Raw genomic sequence first — 23115 nt, forward strand, 5'->3', positions numbered from 1 at the left:
GTTTTAAACATAGAAATAAAAAAATGGCGCGTTTTTCGCAACTCGCCATTTTATGCCGTTTTCTGAGGGAAATTGAACAAAAAATGGCGAGTTTTGAAATAACGATGCTCTCTGCATGAGGCCCTAAGCCACTCAATCACTCCTGAGAAAGGTCGCTGTCACGACCGAAATGTCGATTTTCCAGACTGAATAAATTAGGTTAAACATCCGAAGTGCCCTGAGTTGCTTTTCTACTTATGCTATAGAAACGAACAAGGCTTGTTACATTATAATACATTAAAAATGTCATTCAGAGTTGTTAAAAAATAAATGCTACAAGTATTTTCTCATAGTACAGAACTGATTTATTTAAACACACGTGTAGGATATTGCTACGTCTGCAGTTTTAAAGGGACGAGGGAATCTTTCCAAGAAAGCCAATAACACAAGCGAGCAACGAAAATAGATATTAACCCTTTCGGCGCTGAAAGACCAGCGTGTCTCCGTTGAACACTTTGAGGGCTCTCTCTGGTTAACCTGCTATGTGCCGCTTCAAGAAGCAATCCAAGCGGCACTATAAAAATATATATATATTTGTTATTGTAATATATGCAGCCTTTGATTACCGTTAATGAAAACTAATTAGCTAAGCTGCCGGTCAATTTGTTCTCCCGTGATCGATCAGCAAAGATCCTGCTTCCCTGGGTTCACTAAATGGCCGCCTTTCAGTTTCAATCAATCTTCCGGTCAGTGTAACTCAGCAGCTACAATGTATTCTTATATTACTACCGGAACATTGTCTATTGCTACAGTTTTTAGTTCAAGTTGCTGGGAATATTGGCAACAAATGATAACAAACAGGAAAGTGTTGCAAAGATCTTGCACTGCTGGGGTGGTGGGCTAAGCCTGCTATAGGAATGAAAGGGTGCTCAGTATATTAACTCATTATAAATGGCATTAAGAGTTGAATAATAATTTTAAAAAATGCAGTAAGTATTATCTAATAATATAGAACTGATTTATTTTATTATTATTTATTGCTTGGATTGCCTCTTTCATGAGGCTGAATGAAGCACAGTCATCCTGTGTGAGCACTGGCGTGCCTAGAGCATGATGGGAGTTTAGTGCTTGGATACCTGTGACTGCTCCACATAACGACTCTTCTCAGGCGCTACGTAGCTTCTCTGCAAGGTGGGTGGGGCCTGTTTGTCAGCAGTGGCTCCTCCCACTGCTCTGGGCGATACCCGCAAAGACTTCTCCAGCGGTTTCTCCTGGAAGACATAAAGAGGGACACTCAGTCCATGTTCTCCCTCTATATAAAGACACCTATTTGACCTGACAAGGAACAGAACAAATATACAAACATGGTCAATGGAAAAGGTTTAAAGGGACCTCTCCCACATTGTGTGTGTGTGTGTGTGTGGGAGGGGGAGGGGGAGGGGGAGGGGGGAGGAGGGGACGACACGGTTTCTTATTCATGTAATTAACTGTCGTAGAAAGTGTACAGCAAGTTTCTCTTTGCTTTGGGTCTGAGTAATTATAATGTTATCTGGTAATTATTGTTCTCTCTATTAGTCTGGGGCCACAATCTGCCTGTACTGTATATACAACAGTTTACAAGCAATCTTAACGTTCGTAAAAACCCTCCAAAGCCTTTAAAACATTTATTTATTTTTCTTTTTAAGGTATCCTCTCTTTGGTTAATTGTGTTTCCTTGGAACATAACACAGCCATTCATTCACTTTAGTCCTATATGGAACAGCCCCCTTAAAACGGCAATCCATTTAAAATTTTTTTTTTATATATATATATATATATATATATGTAGCCCTGTTTCCTAGTGCACACAGGCCACTACCGTATGCTGTATAACCTGTAGGCAAAAAATACTAAATGGCGCTCAAACACTCTATTTAGGTGCAACAGTGCAGTAACAGTGATAACTAACTGTGATAGTTAAATCAATATACCCGTGCAATCAAATAAGAACAAAGACACTCAAACCCTTCACGGACTAGTTCCCAGGTCCACACTCAAAGCAAAAAACGAAAAATCAGGGGAGCGTCAGTATCTGAAAGAAAATAAATAAACTACCGTAGTGCATAACGTTACAATTAAACATTGAAAGGTAGAACTCCAAAAGAAAATATGCTAGGTCATGGATGATTAATTGCAAGTTCCAGTCATAAATCAGGAGCAAAAAGGAGCAAAAATAGGGAGGTAAAAGACCCAGTAGAGAGACACAGAGCCGAGATATTAAAATGCCAAAAACACTTTTATCCGACAATAGTAAAAATCAAGGCTTACAGGATACCAGATGGTTAAAGGCGTTGGTTAAGGGTGATGATCTTATGCCGAGTCGCGACCTCGGGGAACCCCACACGCAACCGCCTCCTTCACCGGTCTCCGTCCTTGCTGCTAGTCCACGCCGACACGTCACTTCCGGTTTGCACTTGTGTAAAAACGGAAGTGACGGCGTGGACTACCTTTCAATGTTTAATTGTAACGTTATGCACTACGGTAGTTTATTTATTTTCTTTCAGATACTGACGCTCCCCTGATTTTTCGTTTTTTGCTGTAGGCTCATAGGGCCTAAGCCTCTGCCACGGAGAGCCTGGGGCACGCGCAATACTTGTTACTTGGTGCAGCGCCTCCACCTACGACAGCTTCCGCCAGAGGGGAAGTGGTTCTTCGCAGGACACTATGTACATCAACACACCCACACAGCAACATAACCAACCAATAACTTTACTAGCATGAATGGAAATTGCGTAGCCTCTCTCTCTCTCCAACAGGTGTCCCTCCCTAGAGGGAACACTATACACTTGCGTCTCGCAGGACGCTCACTTCCCTCCTTCACCGGGTGATCCCACCCCATGTCCAGTTCCCTCCTTCACTGGGTGATCCCACCCCGTGTCCAGTTCCCTCGTGCAATATCCCCACCCCCCTCAAGTGAGACAATGAACCTGTGTGTGTGACTGCGCAGCCACTGTGTCCTGAATAAATGGTGATACAGTTGGTGCACTTGTAGTTTACCTGCCGGGCACTCCAGTACCCGGTCCTGCAACAGTCTTCACAAAGGATCGGTGAGGAGCCGAGGTGACGTCGGCCCTAGGCGTCCGGGGCGATCCCACCCAGACGCGCAGCATCACCGCAGCGGAGTCTGAGCCCAGACCTTCCGCGGAATAGGTAATGTCTCTGTTAGCGATACGTACACAGTAAGGGAACCGGAACCTATCTAGGGCCAGTCCCTATTTCAGCTTCACACTACTGGGGCTCAGGGCCTATCTGGGCCTGGGGTATAAGGCCTAGGTAGGGGCTGGATGCCTCCCTACACCGTAGCTCCTTCTCCTTCCTTCTCCCGCTAGCTCTGAGCAACGTGCGCGCCCTCCGATCCCTATATCCTCCTTCCTTCCTCCCAACCACCCAATTGGTCCCCTGGCGTCACCTGGTCCCGCGGGGCTGAAGGGACTCGTAGATCCCTATGCTCCCCCCTATGGGAGCTACTCCTCCTTCGCGGGCTTTGGCTGCTATGTCCGCGCATGCGCGACCTCCTGCTCCACACCTACTGCGCCAACTCTCAACATGGCGGCGCCCTGATACGCGGAATCTCCGTATACCGGAGCGTTCCTCGCCCTGCTGCAACCCTCCCACCCGACAACAACAAATGCGGGCGAGGGGAGCCCGGCTACATCCTCCCCCCTGTGGATTCCAACGTCCCCGCTTGGACGATACCTTTGAACTGGTACAACATTTATATAATGAATAATGCATAACATACGACATCCTCCACACTCTAGATAAGATTATACATCTCACTGAACATCACGATTACTGACTTTACTCAGTTGCGAGCCCACTGCTGAGCCTCATAGTGGGGTGCCCCGAACTGATCATATGCCATCCTCATTGGAGGTTGCCCATTCCTTTGGCTTCGCCTTAACTGTTGTTCGGTCACTCCCTCGGGAGAATGACTATCTTGGTCTTGAGGCTCAAGGTCTTCCCTTGTGGGGATTACAGTCTATGTGATCATTACTCGGTACAAAGCATGGACTCTGTGGATTCAATGTCGAATTTTCTGGAGCCACCCCAGGGGGCGTTTGCTCCCCGAGCCCTTTACGCATAGCTCCACCGGGAGATGCTCTCTGTGGAGGGCTCCTGTGAGAGGTTCCCTCCTGCGGATCCTCCTGAAGAACTGTGCTGCCGGCCTCCGGATCGTTCCCTTCCAGTGTCATCTCGCCATCCAATGAGGATGTAGGCCACTCCACATCTCCCTCCTCGACTTGTGAGATAGGGAGCAAATGATTTCGGTGCCATGTCTTCACCCGACCCTCCGAGTCCTTAATACGATAAACCGGAAGACCAGGCATTTGCGAGGTTACCTCGTACACTCCCTCTCTCCATCGGTCAGCCAGTTTATGTTTCTCAGGTACTCCCAGATTGCGGAGAAGCACGGCGTCTCCAGGCTTAATGTCTCTATGTTTGACTTTATGATCATAACGCCGTTTGTTGCCAGCATTCAGCTTCTCTGTAGATTTCTCTGCCTGCAGGTAGGCCCGCTGCAGGTTCTCTTGTAATCTCTGTACGTATCGGAAGTGGGTGGCATTATGTACCCCATCAGTGGAGACTCTCAACTGTATATCCACAGGCAGTCAGGCTTCTCTACCAAACATCAGAAAGTAGGGAGAAAACCCAGTGGAATCGTGTCGCGTGCAATTGTAAGTGTGCACTAATGTTTCCACGTGGCAGCTTCACTCAGCTTTTTCTACTCCCGTCAACGTGCCCAGCATGTCCAGTAATGTGCGGTTGAATCTTTCGGGCAATACATCCCCTTCCGGGTGATAGGGAGTGGTCCGGGATTTAGTGACGTGTAAGATTTTTCGTAGTTCTCTTATCAATTTGCTTTCAAAGTCTCTGCCCTGATCGGAATGTAGTCGTTGAGGAAGTCCGTAATGCATGAAGTACTTTTCCCAGAGCACCTTGGCAACCGTGATGGCTTTTTGGTCTTTCGTCGGGAAGGCCTGGGCGTATCTAGTGTAGTGGTCAGTGATGACCAGCACATTGCCGATGCCTCGGCTATCAGGTTCGATACATAGGAAGTCCATGCATACTAAGTCCATGGGCCCGGTGCTTTTTAAGTGGCCCATTGGGGTGGCCCTGGTGGGCAATGTCTTCCGCTGAATGCACCACGCACACCGCCGACAGTGATGCTCTACTGCTTCTCTCATTTTTGGCCAAAAGAACTGATCCCTCACCAATCCAAAAGTCTTGTCAACACCCAGATGACCATGTTCGTCGTGTAGTGACCTCAGCACCAAATACTGTAATCTTTTTGGTAGTACTAGTTGCCTTCTATTCGGGTGGTTATGGTACTCTACAACTCGTTATAGCAAATTGTCCCGTATTTCGAATTTATCGGCTTCTCGCCTCAGTATACCTCCCACGTCGCCAGGGGCATGTCTGAGGAGGTCAGGTCGGTTTTGCCGAATAGCACAGCGAATGGCTCCTGCTACCGGATCTCGTTCTTGGTAGCGCACCATATCCTTCCAGGCTATGATCTTGTCAGGGGTAACGTGCATCCCACTGGGGTCCCTATATGCTTCTGGAATAGCATTGGATGCACAGCCTAGAGAGTCGGCCACCCTTAACTCAGAGAACGCCACTTGATCGTTGACTATGGCGGCGGTACAACACAGGGCCCTCATCCCGGGCCCTGGAATTTCTTCCCATTGGTCGTCATCGGGGGTTGCGGCCAGCCCCGGTCGTCTAGACAATGCATCAGCCCCAATGTTCAAGGGACCGGGTTTATATTTCAGGGTGAAGTTGTAGTTGAAGAGGGCGGCCAGCCAGCGGTGTCCGGCCGCATCGAGTTTGGCTGAGATCATGATATAGGTGAGCGGATTGTTGTCAGTACGCACCTCGAACGATACCCCGTAAAGGTAATCATGAAGTTTGTCCACGATGGCCCACTTGAGGGCCAAGAACTCAAGCTTGTGCACTGGGTAATTCTGCTCACTGATTGTAAGGCTGCGATTGATATAGGCCACGGGTTGTAACCCTTCTGGATACTTTTGATGTAACACCGCCCCTAATCCGCCTAGGCTAGCATCCACATGTAGTATATACGGTTGTTCTGGGTCGGCATAGGCTAGCACGGGGGCCGCGGTCAAACTCTGTTTCAGATCCACAAAGGCTTTCTCGCACTCTGCCGTCCATTTGTCCCCGAAGGGTTGTCGGGCTGGCGTGGCCTTCCGGCCTGTGTCTTCAGGGTATATCTTGAGAAGGCAGTTGAGGGCTTTGGCCCTTCGGGAATACCCTTCCACAAACCGGCGGTAGTACCCGCAGAATCCCAGGAATGAACGCAACTCCACCACATTGTCAGGTCGGGGCCAATTGACGACGGCTTCTATTTTGGCGGGATCAGTGGCAATCCCTTCCGCTGACACTGTGTCCCACGTACGTCACAGATGTCCTACAGAATCGGCACTTACCCAGAGATTGCTTGAGTCCTTCTTGAGCTAATCGGTCTAGTACCTTCAGGAGCTGGGCTTCGTGCTCCTCTAGGGTTTGCCCGAAGACTATGATGTCGTCCAAATATACTAAGCACTCTCGAGGGTTCAAATCACCTAAGGTCTTCTCCATTAGCTGCTGGAAGTTGGCTGGAGCACCACATATACCTTGGGGCATGCGGGTGAATTGGTAGAACCCCAGTGGACAAATGAACGTCGTTTTCTCTTGGTCTTCGGGGCTCATGGGTACCTGGTAGTAAGGGGTTAAAATATATATTGCTCCCCCTATTTCTCCTGTTCCACATTGTACCAAGGGCTTTGGATGTTCCCTTCTGGGTTGCAGCAGAGGGATTTATCAGTGTCACCTCTTGCCATTCTGAGAGACTTCAATTGTTGGTTTGAACTAGAATTTGTTTGCATCCTCCACCCTGACCCAATTATTTAAGGTAAGCGCCCGGTTTTTTTCTTGCACTGTACCTGGTAGTAGCTAGACCGGAGGTCCAGTACACTGAACCATTTACTCCCATGGAGGGCATTCAGGATTTTCTCTATGCGGGGAAGATTATACTGGTCCGGCACCGTTCCATTCTTCTTTTTCACCACTACTATGGGGGAAGCGTAAGGGCTCCGGGACTCCGTAACGATTCCAGCTTCCTCCATCTCTTGAAGGACTGTCCGCACATCATCTACGTCTCTACGAGAGAGCCGGCGGGAACGTTCTCTGAACGGTTTGGTATTACTCATCTGAATAGTGTGTTGGGCACTGCGGCTGCATCCCACATCCATCTCTCCGGTAGAGAAAACTTCTCGTCTCTCTTCCAGCTGAACTCGCAGTCTCTCCTTCCATGTCGCTGGTAATCCGGATGAGCCGAAGTCGAAGTCCAGTTCCGCACCGGGGCATTCCACTCGAGCAGCATTAACTTGCACTGCCTCATCTACTGAGCTGATGGGATAAATTCTCCCTATCGTCTGTCCCGCGTCAATGGCCATGGGGAAGGGAGACATATTCTGGACCATCACATAAATCCGGCGGGGAATGGCGGTCGGCCAGTCCCGGAATTCAGCCGGTATCCTCAGTGGCCGTCTTCTTCTGGCGTGCTTTCTAGGGAAAAGAGCCGCTCCTCGTCTACTCGTTCAGCGTAGGCGCACCAGGCAGGCATCCTCTGTGTTTCTCCTGGTAAAAGTCTGGTCAACCCCGCTCAGCCGCAGAACAACAGTCCATAGTCCTCCGAGGGTGTCGGAGGGGACTCCGGATTCACCTGGACAAGCTGCAATTGTAGGCTGGACATGGGTAACTCATTAGTTTCTTGTAGATAGGCCCGGATGACAGCTTGTACAATGTCCGCATTCATGCCTAGGATGATCGGATACTTAGGTGGGTCTTTGGGTTCTGGGCACACCAGGGCGTCCACATTCATGGGGTGAGACTTTCCAGTATTGAGCTGTTGTATTTCCAGGCCCACGGTTACGATACCGTCGATTGGGTAGTCTTCATTGCTCAGCCCTCTTACTTTGATATGCCCTGCCGACTTCAGGGGCCGCTTCTGGAGGTGTCGATCAAAAAATCCTCGATATATGATGGTCACTTGAGATCCCGTGTCCAGTAGAGCGGAGGAATAGATACCGTCTATTAGCACCCATATCAACGCTACCGGTCTCATGCGGTTACTCTCGTCATCGGGCCCTTCGCCACTTTGATTGGAGACAGGGTTTTCGCTGCTGGCTGCGTAAACACCGCATATCATGGTATTTGGCGTGAACTTCTTGGGAGATGGGCTCCGGTGGCGGGACTCCCCCATCCGGCAATCATAGGAGATATGCCCCTTCTTCCCGCACTTGTAACAGGACATATCCCTGGGTGGGGTGCGGCGATCATACGGGGGCGAGGTTCATCTGGCGTACTTCGGCCGTTCAGGGCCGGGTTTGTCCGGAGGATCTTCCTTCTTTTCAGTACCCCCTTTGGGTTTGGGGCAGCTGGCTGCTTTAGCCTTCTGTGGGGAGTGAAGCATGAGATGCGTTTCGTGCTCTTTGACTTGCTGTAATAGTTTGATAAACGAGGGGGGAGGCCCTCGAGTGAGGTTATCGCGGATCATGTTCGCGATAGGATGGCTAGGACTGGATCCCCGTAGGTATTGTTTGCGGAGGTATTCATCCATCTGTGAGGCGGTCACGTACTTATGGTGCAGCAGGGGACCTAATGACATTTGCACGCAGTGGATGTAGGCAGATAAGTCTTCTCCATCTTTTTGGTTGATGGCATAGTATTTGGCCCACAAGGTCCCATCATCCTCGGTCACGCTGTAAGCTTCGACGAGGAACTCGATCATCATCCGAGAGGTCAGGTCGGGATACTGTTCTCGGTGAATGCTGATCAGTGTGGACGCCGGGGGTCTCAAGCACTCCATGAGACGTTGACGTTTCACGACGTCCGTACATGACCATTCTTCCATTACCCCCCAAGTGTGCTCCTTCCAGGGGTCTATGCCATCTTCCCCCGTGGGTACAGGTAGTGTCCCAGAGAAAGCCTTCAATTTCCTGTAGTTCTGGGAATGCGTGGCCAGGGTGAGCGCTTCTACCAACGGCGGTAAACTGGGTGAGGTGGTTAACTGGTCCATCTTATTTAGTTTTTGCAGCGTGTCATTACGCAACCCCGCTTCTTCGGATACGCTAGACCCCGGGTAGCTAAATCCTGACTGACAGCTGCCCGCTTCGCTAACTGGGTAGTGAGCAGAAGTGAGAGGAGAGCCGTCGCCACCCAGTGTCTCCACAGTGGGGTCTCGGAGTGGGTAGACAAAGGGGCTTCCGCCGGGCGGGGAGTTGGGAAGCTGCAGATATTGAGGAACTGCAGGTTCGAGGACTACTAGGTCTCGCCGGCAATCTACTAGCAAGGTGTTCCACTTAGCGTCTTGGTCTATGAGAACATCTACCAGGCGGTCTTTGGCAAAACCCGGTAGTTGTCGTAGGGCCGTTTGCAATGTCTCTAATGGTAGAGCCATGGGTACTTGGGTCACAGCCACTACGCGGCGAACGGGCGTTTGCATTTGCCGCGCCCAGTCGCGGACTCGCTGACGCAAGGGAAGGGCCATGGTGGCGGTATTTGTTTGCTCGAGGGGCACCCCAGGTCTAAGATCTCAGCAGCGCCTCCAAATGTAGCCCTGTTTCCTAGTGAACACAGGCCGCTACCGTATGCTGTATAACCTGTAGGCTCAAATGGCCTAAGCCTCTGCCATGGAGAGCCTGGGGCACGCGCAATACTTGTTACTTGGTGCAGCGCCTCCACCTGCGACAGCTTCCGCCAGAGGGGAAGTGGTTCTTCGCAGGACACTATGTACATCAACACACACACACAGCAATGTAACCAACCAATAACTGTACTAGCATGAATGGAAATTGCGTAGCCTCTCTCTCCAACAGGTGTTCCTCCCTAGAGGGAAGACTATACACTTGCATCTCGCAGGACGCTCACTTCCCTCCTTCACCGGGTGATCCCACCCTGTATCCATTTCCCTCCTTCACCGGGTGATCCCACCCCATGTCCAGTTCCCTCATGCAATATCCCCACCACCCTCAAGTGAGACAATGAACCTGTGTGTGTGACTGCGCAGCCACTGTGTCTTGAATAAATGGTGATACAGTTGGTGCACTTGTAGTTTACCTGCCGGGCACTCCAGTACCCGGTCCTGCAACAGTCTTCACAAAGGATCGGTGAGGAGCCGAGGTGATGTCGGCCTTTGGCGTCCGGGGCGATCCCACCCAGACGCATAGCAGCACCGCAGCGGAGTCTGAGCCCAGACCTTCCGCGGAATAGGTAATGTCTCTGTTAGCGATACGTACACAGTAAGGGAACCGGAACCTATCTAGGGCCAGTCCCTATTTCAGCTTCACACTACTGGGGCTCAGGGCCTATCTGGGCCTGGGGTATAAGGCCTAGGTAGGGGCTGGATGCCTCCCTACACCGGAGCTCCTTCTCCTTCCTTCTCCCGCTAGCTCTGAGCAACGTGCGCGCCCTCCGACCCCTATATCCTCCTTCCTTCCTCCCAACCACCCGATTGGTCCCCTGGCGTCACCTGGTCCCGCGGGCTGAAGGGACTCGTAGTTCCCTATGCTCCCCCCTGTGGGAGCTACTCCTCCTTTGCAGGCTTTGGCTGCTATGCCCGCGCATGCGCGACCTCCTGCTCCACACCTACTGCGCCTGCGCCAACTCAACATGGCGGCGCCCTGATACGCGGAACCTCCGTATACCGGAGTGTTCCCTGCCCTGCTGCAACCCTCCCACCCGACAACAACAAATGCGGGCGAGGGGAGCCCGGCTATATATACATATACATACATATATACATACATATATATAGCATTTTAGTACGGGGTCTCCGGAACTGGACCCCATTCATTTCAGCTCCGGAGACCCCCTACATCCAGAGATACTTGCCTCAAAATTAGGTGACGGTAGCCTCACTCCTCGGCTACCAGGGTTCACAATATGTCCGCTGTTGAAAGTTTTCACGTCCTGCGGACCAATAGGAAGCCGTGACGTCATCGGTGCGGCTTCCTATTGGCCCATGTGGCGCGGGAGCTTTAAACTTTGCTCAGCCGCAGCAGCTACCAGCACTTACTTCGGAGGTATGTATCTCCTGAAGCAGGGGGTCCCTGGAGCTGGAAAGGGGTTCAGCTCCGGAGACCCCCTGCTTCAATGATATATAAAATTATTTTCTTTTAACAAATTTGCCGTCTTGCATTGCTCCTTTAAGAGGCATAATCCTGTATACACACAGTTTTTGTTTTCCTTATTTTATTCATGAGATCCCCCTTTTCTGAAAAAAAAACAAGCTCTAGTTTCAGGGTAACAAAACTGAGCTGAAAACCAGGGATAGAACAAAATGGCGTCTGTCCTGGTTCTTCTCAGTAGCCACTATACGTTCCAGGAATGCAGAAACTGGAAGTGGTGCGCTGGCCCTGTCTAGTGTCTTTCAGGCCTTCAGTGTGCCTGGACCCTTTGGTTCTGAAGGGGTTAATAGATTTGCTGGAGTGTATTGGGCGAGGGTGGAGTAAATTCCCTAACAAGCCACAGCTGCCCCCCCCCCCTCGCCCCCTCCAGCTGTGGAGGAATCAGCTCAACTTAAAGAGTAGAACAGCTGCTACGAAATGCAGAAGGACCTGAATATTACATTTCCCCGGCCATGTGCCGAGTAAAATAGCCTCAGTCTCTACAAATGTCACATTGATTAAGTTGCGGAGCGGCTTACATGTGCGGGAGAAGGTTTTAGTCCCTTTTCATTTGAAAGGAGCTGAACTCTTCTTCAGCGCTGGGAAGAGCCTTGGCAGCGTATTGAATAAGGGATTTATTGAACAAGGCTGTTACATGAAATATTACTCGAGGACTCTTGAAGATTTGATGATTGTATACGGCACAAGCCCCCTGTGATTTTCTAACTCAGAGTAATAACCGACAGGAGTGTTACTGCCCGTGATAAATATTTCACAGTGGATGTTTAGATAGGTAGCAGCGGGGTCATCGACTGGCGATCCGCAAAGTGCCCTGGTGTAACACACGCAGGGCCTTGATGTAAAACGCAAAGGTTCTTGATGTGAAACGCAAAGGGCCTTGATGTTGCCTGTAAAGGTTCTTGATATGAAACACAAAGGGCCTTGATGTAAAATGCGAAGGGTCTTGATGTGAAATGCAAAGGGCCTTAATATGAAACATGAAGGGCCTTGATGTGGCCCTTGAATTTCCTGCCCCATGCTTTTTTCAGACTAGTTCAGTTTAAAGTGCAGTTTTTCACACTAAAACCGACGTGTAATTTACAGGGATGTAAATATACATGGTAGAGGTATTATACATGTTTGCAAAATGTTGAAATATAATACTTTTCAAGTCTTTAAATGTATCTAAAAGGACATTACAATGAGCCTGTGGCCCTTCTACTTCTCAAAGTAACCGGACCCGGACCCTTTGGAGAAGCAGTTGAAGAGTCCTGGCTTAGACATTATTGAGGAAGGGTAGTGGGGAACTTTGCAATGTAAACGGGTCTGCGTCTAACCATAAAACAGAGCTCACATTCCAGAACACGCCTGTAAGAGACGTGTGCAGCGGCACGCAATGGAGACCGTTTTAAAGTGAAAGTAAAATGAGGCTTTATTGCGCCTGTTCCTTAAACACGGCAAAAACACTCAAAATAAACAAAATAAAGGCCTACTCCACTTTAGGGAAAATCTACACTTTTACTCCGTCCCTCTCTAACCGGGTGGGTAGCTAAGCTAGTTACCACCCCAAACATATATACATATAGATATACAAGTCCAAGAAGAAAATCTCTTGTCTGTTGTAGCTGTAGGGGAGGGCCTCTCTGCTCTCCTGGGTCTGTACCCTTGTGTGGTATGGCAATGTCTGTGTACAGGTATAGAGCGGGCTGGTCCCCTTGTCTTGCTATCAGCATACAGTCCTTCTGCAGCTCAAGACATCTGTTCCTCTGGTCAATCCTAGTTGTGGGCATAGAAAATCTTCTTCCTGTTTCTCAGAACAGGCCTTTTCTAATACAGTCTTAATAAGCCAGGTGGAGTCTGGTTGATTGCCGATTCAATTAAAAAGTACACTGCTGGTTTTAGAGACAGTGATAAGTCCCTGTTACAAGGCCCCAAAAGTGGATCGTTTGGATCTTATGGATCAACGAAAAACACGTTCTCCTCTTCAGCACCACAGTGTAAACCATCAGGAGAAGAGGAAAGTTTTTTTCAGCTTTAGAAGTTGATACAGAGTTCCCCGAAACGGTATAGTGCAAAATAAATAAGTGATAATGTTTTTATTTGGACGAACAATTTAAAAATACACATCAAAATCCCACGTTGTGAGCCCATTCACAGGTCTCAGGCATGTCTGGAAACCTGCCCTTCCCCATTATCTCTTAGGCCGCGTCCATAGTCAGCTCGATGCCTTCTCTTCGCGTCTCCTCCTCCGGATCTCTGTGGCCACGGATCGCCTCTGCAGCAGGTGCGTGTGACGCCATGCGTTCAGTCGCGTGCACGCGCGCCTACTATATCTGAGGCTTTAGCATGTAATGCTTCCACTGCAGCCAGGGATTCTGGGTAATTACATGTAAATGAGCACTCCGTGTCACCTTTGGTTCTTGTCCATTGTAACATGGATCCCTATATGCTTATGCCTGCCGTATTACGCAGCTTTCAGCACGGCCTGGGGTACAGAAGTGTACTGACAAGTGATATTTTTATTTGCTTTACGGTGGAGGGTTTTTGTCACAATTTAATCCACCATAATTTACAGTATGTGTGGTTGACTATCCGTATCAAATAGATGGTCTTTGCTGCTCTCTTGTGGCCATATTCAGTAATTACATGAGTGCTTTTCATAAAGGCATACAGCAAGTGCTAACCGGACCGTGTGTCGTCTATATAGTGTGTCCCACTCTGAAGTTTATTAAATGGTAAAGCAGCACTGCAAGTGTATATCGTCAACAGGACAATATTAATGATCGATGGCAGTACAGTTACTGCTACGTATTTCTAAACATGCCACCCCATGTACTATAAGGCATTAATGGGCGCGGTCTCTCCCAAGTGCAGAGGAAGTGGAGATGCAGCTGGTGTGGATCGCAGCTTCTCCCCACTCCACCAGCGGCTCAGTGACACTGCACTGATACATACCCCTCCCCTCCTGTGCTAATCACTGGTTCCCTATGTAAAGAGAGGAGCGGGACACTGCGCTGATACATACCCCTCCCCTCCTGTGCTAATCACTGGCTCCCAATGTAAGGAGAGGAGCGGGACACTGCGCTGATACATACTCCTCCCCTCCTGTGCTAATCACTGGCTCCCAATGTAAGGAGAGGAGCGGGACACTGTGCTGATACATACCCCTCCTGTGCTAATCACTGGCTCCCAATGTAAGGAGAGGAGCGGGACACTGCGCTGATACACACCCCTCCCCTCCTGTGCTAATCACTGGCTCCCCAATGTAAGGAGAGGAGCGGGACACTGCGCTGATACATACCCCTCCCCTCCTGTGGTAATCACTGGCTCCCAATGTAAGGAGAGGAGCGGGACACTGCACTGATACATACCCCTCCCCTCCTGTGCTAATCACTGCCTCCCCAATGTAAGGAGAGGAGCGCGACACTGCGCTGATACATACCCCTCCCCTCCTGTGCTAATGTATGTATGTATTTCTTTCTTTATTAATACATGTGACAATCATATAAATAACAAATACAAATAACAGATAATGGGAATAAGTGCTTCAGATATAAGAGTAACATTTCAGGAGAGGAGTCCCTGCTCCGAAGAGCTTACAATCGAATTGGTAGGTAGGAATAACGTACAGATATAGTAAGAGGGCCTTCTGGTAAGTGCGTCTGCAGGTGGCAAAGCTTTATGTATCATGTGTATAGTATTAGCCACGGTGCTACTCATATGCTTTTTTTAAGCAAGTGTGTCTTAAAAGTGGATAGAGAGGGTGCTAGTCGGGTATTGAGGGGAAGGGCATTCCAGGGGTGTGGGGCAGTCAGTGAGAAAGGTTTAAGGTGGGAGAGGGCTTTAGAAACACAGGAGGTAGAGAGAAGGCATCCTTGAGCAGAACGCAAGAGTCGGGATGGTGCATAGCGGGAAATTAGGGCTGAGATGTAAGGAGGGGCAGAAGAGTGTAAAGCTTTAAAAGTGAAGAGGAGAATTGAGTGTGACAAAGTGAGAATATGACGTAAGGGGGGGGGGTCTGACATAACAACACTGGGATCTAAGCAACCATTTTAAGTCAGCATCCATCTTAGGTTTTGTCTGAGTGAACAGGTTATGAGATGAACGGTTTGAAAGGGATTTTTGCTTTCAATTTTAAAGTGATAATAAACCAAGCAGCTAACTGAAAAAACCTTGAGAATGAGTGCTAAGTGCCAAATGTTATGAAAATATGAGACTGATAGCACTGTCTCTCATTCCGAGGGCCCATGAAGTTCTGTATGTAGAGAAAAGATCAACGGCTTGTATAAGGAATATTGCTGAATCATTTCATTTAGGCATCCCATAATATTATTAACTCGATGTGTTCATATTCATATTTTGTTTACGTAGTGACGACACGCAACCTTGTATAGGGGGCGTGGGTTTAGTATTTTGTGTATAAATAAGGCCTGTATGCCACCATGTCGTTGGGAGAGTTTTATTTTGAAACTCTCCTCTGCGTGTGCACCGTACACTGCAATAAACTTATTTGTCATTCTGCAAAATATATCCTCAGACTTGTGTTTTTTATTCACAACTTTCTGAAGTGTGAGATGCGGGATTTGATAGGAAGCCAGGAGAGTGATTTCAGCAGGGGAAGCGCTGAGACAGATCTAGGAAAGAGTAGAGTGATTCTGGCAGCAGCGTTTAGGATAAATTGTAAGGGAGACAGGTGAGAGGCAGGAAGGCCGGACAGCAGGAGTTTACAGTAATCGAGATGTGAGAGAATGAGGGCCTGAGTCAGAGTTTTAGCAGTCGAGCAACAGATTTTAGATTTTTATTGCGGAGCAAAAAAGCAACAGATTTTAGATACGTTTTGAATGTGAGGGGCGAATGTGAGAGAGAAGTCGAGTGTGACCCCTAGGCAGCGTGCTTGGGCTACTGGGTGAATGATTGTAGTTCCAACAGTAATGTGGAAGGAGGTAGTAGGGCCAGGTGTGGGAGGAAGTATGAGGAGCTCTGTTTTTGCCATGTTAAGTTTCATTCGTCAGAGGGCCATCCAGGATGATATCGCAGAGGGACATTCAGAAACTGGTCTGTACAACAGGTCTGGGGTTATAAAGTAAATTTGTGTGTCGTCAGCATAGAGGTGATATTTAAACCCAAGTGATGTGATTAGGTCACCTAGAGATAGTGTGTACAGAGAAAAGAGAAGAGGTCCCAGGACAGAGCCCTGGGGTACCCCCACAGAGAGATCGATAGAGGAGGAGGAGGTGTTAGCAGAAGAGACACTGAAAGTACAATGGGAGAGGTAAGAGGAGATCCAGGATAGAGCTTTGTTCCGAATACCAAGAGTATGGAGAATGTGAAGGAGAAGAGGGTGGTTCCCAATGTAAGGAGAGGAGCGGGACACTGCGCTGATACACACCGCTCCCCTCCTGTGCTAATCACTGGCTCCCAATGTAAGGAGAGGAGCGAGACACTGTGCTGATACATACCCCTCCCCTCCTGTGCTAATCACTGGTCCCCAATGTAAGGAGACGAGTGGGACACTGCTTCCCAATGTAAGGAGAGGAGCGGGAAACAGCACTGATACATACCCCTCCCCTCCTGTGCTAATCACTGGCTCCCAATGTAAGGAGAGGAGCGGGACACTGCGCTGATACATACCCCTCCCCTCCTGTGCTAATCACTGGTCCCCAATGTAAGGAGAGGAGCAGGACACTGCGCTGATACATACCCCTCCCCTCCTGTGCTAATCACTGGCTCCCAATGTAAGGAGAGGAGCGGGACACTGCGCTGATACATACCCCTCCCCTCCTGTGCTAATCACTGGCTCCCAATGTAAGGAGAGGAGCGGGACAGTATTCACCAGCGCCCCAACATCAACAAGGTCCTACCCACTATATCATGTTGCCCTCCACTGGTATAAGGTGCCAGTACTGAAACAGTAAATCCTATTAAAGGTTACATCCCGCAGCACATCAGTCTCAGTATTACCTGTTGTTCCCACTCATCTTCCCGCAGGTAGATCTGCTTCTGTCTGGAGATGGATGAGGTTTTGTAGAACTCCACCAGCTTGTTGAGTGACTTGAATTTCTCCGTCCACAGATAGTAGTTTCCACGACTATCTCTCATGACCTTGAAGTGCTGCACGTCGACCTCGTGCCTGAGAAACGGCGATGCATTGAAAGGATGAACAGTGTAAGAAGATGCAAACAACTGTCCCTGAACTGGTTGTTCCGCTCTGCACTTCCTTGTCCCAGATTTGGCTCTACAATTGCTTAATGCAGCAGGCTAAAACCTTACGTGCAAATTTTATGTTCTAATGTGTGTTTACATATCCAGGATCCATCGACAGTTAATGGGATAGATTTTTTTTGTGTGTGTTATTGAACTAACCTATATATAATTATATTTATTATAATTTTCTGTATGTATATCTTTATTTATATATCGTAGCACCATCTATGTACATAGATAGCGCTTCCCAGCAGTAATACATGTGGCATAATAAAACACATAATAATATAACACAATGAGAATAAGTGCTTGAAACATAAAAGTAATTTGAGGAAAAAGGAGTCCCTGACCAGAAGAGCTTACAATCTAAGTGGTAAGTAGGAAGAACATACGGAGACAGTAGGAGGGTGTTCTGGTAAGTGTGTCTGCAAGGGGCCAAGGTTAATGTGTGAGGTGTATAGTATCATATACTGGACACCCAACAAGCTCCTATTGAACCCCCAAAATAACCACAACATATATATAAGCATATGAGTGTCACAGAGGAGTGCTACTGAGCATGGCAATATATATTTAAAATCAGAGACAGAACATAAAACACAGACAGAGCTCAGTTTTTAGCACATCCAGTGAAACTCATACACGGTACAGTGCCTGAATATATATGTATAAATATTGAGTAAAATGGTCTTTTAGTTTAACATTTTTGGCCAAAATTGTTGTAAGCCCCTGAGCCAACTGCACGGTTGAGTACAGGTCATTAAAAGCTTCAGACTTAGAACTTTGCAACTAATATTGACAGATTTACTATAAATCAGTCTTCCTGTTACTACACAGGTTATTAAGAATTTATATTAGCGTTAGGGACCCCTGAATTGTGGTCTGCCGTGCAGTTGGCTCAGGGGCTTACAACAATTTTGGCCAAAAATGTTAAACTAAAAGACCATTTTACTCAATATTTATACATATATATTCAGGCACTGTACCGTGTATGAGTTTCACTGGATGTGCTAAAAACTGAGCTCTGTCTGTGTTTTATGTTCTGTCTCTGATTTTAAATATAAAGTGTATAGTATCAGCCACAGAGCTACTCATGATTTGTTAAAGAGGTGTGTTTTAAGATGGGTCTTAAAGGTGGATAGAGAGGGTGCAAGTCGGATATTGAGGGGAGGGGCATTCCAGAGGTGTGGGGCAGTAAGGGAGAAAGGTTTAAGCGGCAGAGGCCTTTAGATACAAAAGGTGTAGAGAAGACATCCTTGAATGAGGGCTGAGATGTAAGCAGGGGCAGAAGAGTGTACAGTATAGTCTTAAGAGTTAAGAGAATTTTGCGTCTAATAGGAAGCCAGGAGAGGGATTTTAGCAGCAGACACTCGGAGACAGATTTAGGAAAAAGTAAAGTGATTCTAGCAGCAGCGTTTAGGATAGATTGTAGGGCAGACAGGTGAGAGGCAGGAAGGCCGGACTGTCCTGAATAGGATTGTGTTTCTCTGTCTTTAGGCTGCCAGCGCTCCTCAGCCTAGCTGTTGCAACAATGTTGCGACCCCTTGTGGGTTTCTTGGCGTTAGCCAGTTGCCTTGGCTACCCCCCTGCCTTTTTACAAGGATGGACTGGTCCCCTTCCCCTTGCCAGGTGGTATTGTCCCAGCTACTTTCCCATCAGACCAGCATGCTGTCTTTTAGTACCAGCAGCCATCTTGAGTTGTCATCTCTCCTATCCTGGTAAAGTTACTGTTTTTTACCTATCCCTATATCTTGCATTTCGCCCACTTCCCTCATAGCTCCCCTCCCCCTCCATTGCTCTTATGTCCCAGTGTTCCCTCAGTACATTTTCCCCCTTTCTATTTGTATGTTGTTGCCTCAAATAAACACTTCAGCAAGTAAGAAGGTTCCCTTCTGTGGCCTGGGTTCCCTGGTTTGGCTTTTACCTCCGCTGCAGCTTGGGAGAAGGGAGGTTGCTGCGGAGTCAGGTGACTAGGCCTGGCCAATGGAGTGTTAGGATTCCCTGCTGAGGCAGTTGTTACAGTTGACAGAAGCAAAAACAATGTTCCAGCACTCTCAAAATATAAAAACATAAACCAAGGTAAATGCCAAATTGAAAATATTTAATGTGAGCACCTGACAATAACAAACTTGGAGCTATGTCACATAAGCGGAAAACATGTCAGTGAACCCTAAAAAAAGTAGGGAGAACAGGGACAGGGAGTGCACAATAAACAATATGGGGGGGTAAACACAATGGGAAAAGGAGATAAGAGGGTAGTAGGGGGGAAAGTTTCGGTGAGAGATCCCCTTCCTCAGGCCCATTCCCTCAGGTCAAATGGACCATAAGGTTCTTCCCTGCACCCTGTATACACGGATCCAGTTGTCCTTATTGACCTTGGTGAAGAAGAGGGTGGTACGGAAGTCCAAAGCCAACGGGCTTAGAACCACTCAGCTCCTACGGGGACTCCTGTCCTTGCATCCGGTAGCGATTCGGGTTATCGGCGGCCTCGCTCCAGGACAGCCGCTTTCGTTCGAACATTTAATGTACAGAGTGCAAGCTCAAGAAACCATTTTAATGGGTCGCTCTCCTCAGACGGGTCGGGAATCGACCACAACAAAAAAAAGCTACGGCCTCCTTGAAGGAGGCTAGAAATGAAGACTCTCGGCCGAAGGTGACTAAAGAGACTCCTCAAGCGGAGGAGGACCCCTATGGCGAAGAGGCTGACACTAACTCTCACACCTCAGGAAGAGTATCCCCTACCTATCGGACCAAGACCCACCTGAGTGGTATGTCCTGCTTCCGCTGTGGCAAGAAGTGTCAGATCTCGCTGCAATGCCCGCAGAAAAAGGCACCTGCAGGGACGTTTCCTTCTCAAGCTGCTGAAGCCACCTCTCCGTCCGCTGACGACACACCTGCAGATCCCGCCAAGACGGTCCCGACGCCGGACGCTTGCTGTCGCGTGGGACTGGTTGCCCTTGTACAGGTCGCCATGGAAGGAATATACTCACCAGCTTTGCTGGACACTTGTTCTCAAATAACGATTGTGTACCGGCCCTTTTACGATGAACATCTCCACCATCTGCGGCTGCAGTCAGCAGACGCCATGAAGCTGCGGGGACTAAGCCACGAGGATTACCCCATTGACAGCGTAGTGAAGGTTCGCTTGGAAATTCCTCAACTGAATACGGGCAAGCATCACTCCATGGAAGTGGAGGCACCGGTGTGCCCGGAGCCTCAAGAACACCCCAATGCCCCTATCATCTTGGGGACCAACACCGACATAGTGGGGGCCATAATTTGTATGTACTTGCGGGAGGCTGGTGAACTACCCCTGTCGTCTCTAGAAAGCTAACCCGTGCTACACGAAGAATGTTGCAAGATAGCAGTCCAGGAGGAGCACGGGATTCTGTACAACATTGAACGTGGGTTAACTGAGATTTTACCAGGGGGAAGTGAAACTCATGACTGCCACATGCTGCTATCCGGAAAGGAATGAAGCCGACCATCTCTTCTCTCTAGAAAGTACACCTGAGGATGACGAGCGTTGAGGCTACAAGCTAATGGCTGAAGTGAGAGAATGGACCTCCGACATGCCAAGGAGAGTCTAGGTGTTTGTTCAGAATATCTCCCCGTATCCCATGCCCTTCGATTATGGTCAAAGTCTAGGGCGAATATATCCTGTCACTCCCATCGAGCAGATAGGAGTACAAGCAAATACGGCAGCAATACCAGAACAAGCAGCCGGCTTGACCTTCGATTTTGGAGACTCCACCCTAACTGATGATTGGAGAGAACGACTAAGGGCAAACTGGAAGCGAGACGAGAAGTATTATCAACTAGTGATATGGATGTGGGTTGCAGTCGCAGCGCCCAACACACCATCCGGTTAAGTGATACTACTCGTTTTCGGGAGTGGCCCCGCAGCATAGCCCCTCGGGATGTGGAAGATGTGAGAGACATCCTGCAAGAGATGGAGTCAGTGGGCATAGTCACGGAATCCCGTAGCCCCTATGCATCGCCGATTGTGGTGGTGCAGAAAAAAATGGGTCGGTCCGGTTATGTGTGGATTATCGGACCTTGAACAATCGCACGGTACCCGACCTGTACACTCTTCCCCGGATTGAAGAACTCCTAAATGCGCTATCCGGAAACCAGTGGTTCAGCCGAGGACCAGGAGAAAATGGCCTGTGTGTGTCCCCTTGGATTCTACCAATTCACGCGTATGCCCCAAGGCATATGTGGTGCCCCGGCCATGTTCCAGCGGTTGATGGAAAAGACAATTGGGGATATGAATCCTAGGGAATGTCTAGTGTACCTGGACGACATCATCGCGTTCAGTAAAACCCTGGAAGAACACGAGGAACGACTACTAAAAGTACTGGGTGTAACGGACGTGCTCGCCACAAACCGGAACCGGACCGCGGGGCTGAGGTGGGGATGTGAATACACCGACCTTAGACCACAAAGCCGGTTCTGGATTGTGCAGTTCGTAGTCATTTGTAGCAGGGTCAGGGTTGGAGAGTGTAGAGTAATCCTTAGACAAGCCAGGGTCGGGGTTGGAGACGTCAGGGTAATCGATATCCAGGCTGGAGTTCGGCAACAAGGACTCAGGTACGCAGCGCTTCAGCGTAGCAGCTGCACTGCGGGAATGGCCTCTGCGTGAGGAGCGGGAGCGGCCCATAATGAAGGCCTCTGCAAGGCAGGGATGCAGCAGGCCTCAGGAATTAGGAAGCTGAAGGTTAGCGCTGGAGATTCAGCAAGGAACCAGGACACGGCCTCTGTAATGGAGATATACAGCAGACCCCAGGAACCAGACCTCTGCAGGGAGAGAAGGCAGCAGGCCTCAGGGAACAGGAAGCTGGCCTCTCTGCTGGGGAATCCAGCGCTTCAGCACAGGAACCAGATAGTAGATCTCTGACTGGGGTGAAGGCAGCAGATCTCTGGAACAAGGTAAGACTAGCGCTGGAGATCCAGTGCTTCAGTACAGGAATCAAAATGCAGTCCTCTGCCTGGGGTGAATGCAGGAGGTCTCTTGAACAAGGCAAGGCTGAGACAACGTAGCTTGTGGCAAACACAGTTACATCCTAGTGAATCTAGGGTTATGCTCAGCATGAGTCAAAGGAAGAGGCCACTGGGTCGACTGGGCAAAGAAGGATTGAAGATATCCTTGGATAAATGTAGTTTCTGTCGCACTTCAGTGATCTACGTGGGCCACATAGTATCTGCGGATGGAATCGTCACAGATCCCGCTAAAATCGAAACTGTGGTGAACTGGCCCCGACCAGAGAACGTCATGGAATTACGCTCCTTCCTGGGGTTCTGTGGATATTATCGTCAGTTTGTGGAAGGGTATTCCAGCAAAGCCAAGGTCCTCAACAACCTTCTTAAAATATATCCAGAAGACACCGGTCGGAAAGCCGCATCCGCTCAAGCACCCTTTGGAGACCAGCGGACGACCGCCTGTGAGTCTGCGTTTATCGGGTTGAAAAGGAACCTAACCAAGGCACCCATCCTGGCGTATGCCGACCCTGAGAGGCCTTACATTCTGCATGTGGACACAAGTTTCAATGGACTGTGGGCCGTCTTGCATCAGAAGTATCTGGCTGGACTCCGACCAGTGGCCTATGTCAGCCGCAGTTTGACCCCTAGCGAACAAAACTATCCAGTACACAAATTGGAATTTCTAGCTCTCAAATGGGCTATTGTGGACCAACTCCACGATTACTTATATGGTGTT

The 23115-nt window shown here is 48.9% G+C and overlaps 1 protein-coding gene across 3 annotated transcripts in view; it reads right to left on the minus strand.

Moving 5' to 3' along the window:
* Positions 1–23115, minus strand: part of GRAP2 (GRB2 related adaptor protein 2) — a 150480-nt gene that overhangs the window by 4039 nt on the left and 123326 nt on the right. For all 3 annotated transcript variants that reach the window (XM_075573740.1, XM_075573738.1, XM_075573739.1), the window contains 2 exons: positions 17154–17322; positions 1116–1250 (listed from right to left, as the gene is read on the minus strand). In XM_075573740.1, the coding sequence (XP_075429855.1) occupies positions 1116–1250; positions 17154–17322 (304 nt within the window). The remainder of the gene's footprint in view (positions 1–1115; positions 1251–17153; positions 17323–23115) is intronic.

The sequence above is a fragment of the Ascaphus truei genome, chromosome 17, assembly GCF_040206685.1.
Source record: "Ascaphus truei isolate aAscTru1 chromosome 17, aAscTru1.hap1, whole genome shotgun sequence".
Taxonomy (NCBI): Eukaryota; Metazoa; Chordata; class Amphibia; order Anura; family Ascaphidae; genus Ascaphus; species Ascaphus truei.